General features: G+C 39.0%; 1 protein-coding gene across 1 annotated transcript in view; it reads left to right on the plus strand.

Moving 5' to 3' along the window:
* The first annotated feature begins 265 nt into the window (after positions 1–265).
* Positions 266–3871, plus strand: part of wfdc1 (WAP four-disulfide core domain 1) — a 13101-nt gene continuing 9495 nt past the window's right edge. The window contains exon 1 of the mRNA XM_015374100.1: positions 266–753. Within this exon, the coding sequence (XP_015229586.1) occupies positions 646–753 (108 nt within the window). The 5' untranslated portion in view covers positions 266–645. The remainder of the gene's footprint in view (positions 754–3871) is intronic.

Genomic DNA, 3871 nt, shown 5'->3' on the forward strand with positions numbered 1-3871 from the left:
GCTGTTTAATGGTAAAACTTTAAAACTTGCTCTAAGAGAACACAAAATGTTTTGAAACCTCCTCTTTTCATACCCCTAACTCTCTCTCCTTAGAAACACTTTGTAGACATCAACAAGGTCCAACATGTCCAGACTGCCCAACTCTCACCCTTTTTTAGACAAAGATCACCAGATGTGCCTCAAGATGCAACATGAGGGCAAGGGGGAGGTCTCAGAGACACTGCCCATTGGAACGCTCCCCTCCTGCTTTTACCTCCCCTCCTGTGTGCACTCTCTGCTAACAGACAGCTCCAACTCTCAGCGGTGGATGTAAAGACAGCTGCTGTTTTCTCCCTTCCCCTTCTTTTGAGCTCTGTCCTTTCATTTCTTTTCAACACTACTTCTTTTCATCTGTGTGTACTTTCCCCTTTCTTTTCCCTGCTCTGTAATTCTGCTAGTCTGCACTCTACACCGGATACCAAGGCAGGTCCTGCTAGACGGAGAGGGCTTGTGTAATCTCTGTCACCACATGAGAACCCAAGATTCTTTACTTCAGCTGGAAAAAGGGACAACCAGAGAGGACGGATAAAAACTTTGGATTAGGAGGAGAAAAGGAGTAAATGCGTGAAAAGAAATAGGAGGAAGAAAACTTCAAGAGCAAGTGTGATGCAGGACAGGACCATGCATGGCTTTTTGGTGCTGCTGCTGTCTCTGCTAGTCCTGTCCAAAGGCAGTGATGCCAGAAGAATAAGGAAAAGAGGACTTAACCATAAGGTAAGAGAGTTTTCTCGCTTTTAGCATCTATGTTCAGAAACGTCACGAGTGTGTGGATTACATCAGGGCTGCTCACTAGGGGAAAGCTCAGAGGGCCACCAGACACTGCCAGCTCTGTTACAAAAATGCTTCACACTGAGATGAAGGTGAAAGGTGGTGAAGCTGACCTGAGACCTGATGTTAAAACCAAAAAACAACCACAAGTATACATTGTTTTTTTTTTTGTTTTTTTTTTTGTTTTTTAGAATGGAAATAGGGTTTTAGAAATTAGTTTTGTTTAGCTGTACTCTTTCCATCTCAGGGTCTGGAGAGGAAAAAAGAAAGTGTAGTAGTTTTCCCGTCAAATGATTGTCTCACCTGAGCTGCAGCTCCTCCAGAATTACCACAAGCATTTGGACTGCCTCTCTTTATAACCAGCCTTAGTTGAAATATAAACTGAATTAGGAATTTCAGGTGATGATTTAAATGGAGCTTTCAAAGCATTCAAAGCTTTGGAGATTGTTTTATAACCTGACCCTAACCAGAACTCCCTGTTGTAATCCTTGGTAACAAACAGTTAGGAGCCAGAGCCAGATTACTACTCTTCTGAAGACCAACAGGCATTATGGAGACCAAAGTCATGTCTTAATGTAGTGGTCCCCCATTTTTTGTGTTGGTGTTCAGTTAAATGGTATGGTGTGAGTTCAATTTCATAAATGTCAGGGCTAGGCATAACAAATCATATAAATGAATGCCAGTCAATGTAAAGTCCTAATATGGGTAGAGATACAAACTTACGGCGGGGGGCTGTGTATGGAGGATTAGTGGAGCAGGACCTAAACTTGCCAACCAGGCCCCCACCTGTGTGTTAAGTTCAGTGTGTCATCCCTAATAAGCTCACTGCAACATACTTCCTTTTTGCTCTTCCTTTCTTCTTTTCTATGAAACCTTGTATTCCCCAATGGTCTCACTTTCTGACTTGCTTTTGCCCTCACTGGCCCAGAAAACAGAAAATTCTCCAATTCATTATCTGAACTCTGCTCATATTCCTCCCCCAATCCCCCATTTCATTTTCTCCTCTCAGATGTTCTTCTTTTCCCCTGCTGCTTTCAGAATGCACCAAACGTCTTGCTGGCCTCTTCTTCCAGAGAGCTGTAATTGGAACATGCTGAGAGGGATATGGATGAGAAGTTCAGCTTTGTACTTTAAATTGTTTTAGCTCTGATGTTCCAATATTTTTCTATCCATATTTCAATCCTTGGTGTCATTAATGAAAATCAAGTTTGTGCAGAAATACAAATGATAAAGTATTTGTCATTCAGTTCAATTTAATTCCACAAATTAAATGTGTGCTTTGATGAAATCATCTATTGCAGCACATTAAAGTCACCAGCAGGTCCAGACTAATTTCCACCCAATTTATATGAACAGAACTCTTAAAAGATATAATTTTTCATTCCCATATTAAATTCAATTTTTTAAGATAATTTGTTTACAATTTAGGTTGAAGAGATTATTATATGTTATATTGTTCATAATTAAAATTTAAAATTTTCATCTCAATATTAAATCTGTTTGGTGAAAATTTTACTCAGATCTACACCAAAAATGATACTTCTGTTCTGTTGTAAGTATGTCTCAAACAGCTGTTCAAGATACCTAGAAGCATTTTTGAAATAAATCAAACATTTTTCTTAGACTTAGACAAACTTTATTGTCATAATGTAGAGTGCATATAAAGCATTGCATACAGCTTACAACAGTAATTGTGCAGCTTGCAACAGTGAAATGAACAAAACCAGTTATAAAATGCAGCAGTGATCAGAATGTAAACAGTCTAGGAGAAAAGGAAAGGTTCAGTATGGTGCAAAATGCAGCACCAGCTTTCATCACAAGTTTTGACCTCAAACATGATTTCTTTACTCTTATGTGTTCAAATATGTTTTCTAAAGCATTTCAGGTGCAGGGGGATACAGGCACTAATCAGTTTAGCGCAGATCAGATTCAAGTTCAGGGTTTCTTACTTGTTGTAATGTAGGTGTGGCCATCCTTTTTTTCATTTAACAGGTAAAGTTTACCTGTTAAATGAAGCTACAGAAATGTTAGTCTCATTTGATCAAACACACAGGGCCTGTTTATGATGAAATTTTTTAAGCGCTTATATCAAAGCCAAGAGCAAAAACTAAAGATTAAAATAGGTTTTAAACAAAGGCAAACGGAAACGCTTTACATGCACAGACTCCAACAAACAGATGTAACGTGACAGTTATATATATAGTGTGGCTTAGAGATGTGTTGGGGCATGCCACGGCAGAAAGAACATGTCTGGTACCACCAACATAGATCGTTACCATTTTTTACATGGGATTTTGAAGCTGAGCATCAGACACCACCTGTTCTGAACTCAGGTGGCCTGCCAATGCATAGAAACAGTTGTGCTTCCCTCTCTTTGTCTGAGTAGCTTTGAGTCTTGGCCTTAGGCTAACAACACAGGCAGAGAGGACTGCTGATACCATTTTTGCAGAATGAAATCTTCCAGAGCTATCTGGCCAACCAGGTTTTTATTTCATCAGATGCTATCGGGTGATAAATCAACAATCAGGAGGATGTTCCTGTTTTTTTTCGCTATCTCAGCTGGTGGTGCTTCTTTAATATGATTACTAAAACCTGAAGGGGGTAGAAAGTAACAGACAAATTCTATGAAATTATAATTTCATTGCTAAGCTGCTGCTCGTTTACTGTGTGAAAGCTGTACAAAATTTTGTTTTGTATACACTAGGTGTATACAAAATTACAATAAAAGTTGTGTAAGTCTGAGTCTAATTCAAAACATGTTTGGAAGATCCTAATATCTTAGAATATTCTGAGCTTCAGGGTGATTTATCTCTGTACCAACCATATGGCCTGCAGCTGAGGAAGCGAGTTGTGAATTAGATGGATTCAGTGGAGAGGGAAGATACAAAGAAACTGGTCTCAGTATGTTTGAGGGATTCTATGAAAAAAATGTTGGGCTTTCTGAACTTTCATCATGAAATGATGCCTGATTGGTTTTAGAGTAATGGAAGAGGATTAGAGGTTTCCAACTAGGTGAGTAACAAGGTAAAGTGAGACTTTACAAACTACAATGCATCGCTATAAC

Source organism: Cyprinodon variegatus, unplaced genomic scaffold, assembly GCF_000732505.1.
Source record: "Cyprinodon variegatus isolate N-32 unplaced genomic scaffold, C_variegatus-1.0 Scaffold97, whole genome shotgun sequence".
Taxonomy (NCBI): domain Eukaryota; kingdom Metazoa; phylum Chordata; class Actinopteri; order Cyprinodontiformes; family Cyprinodontidae; genus Cyprinodon; species Cyprinodon variegatus.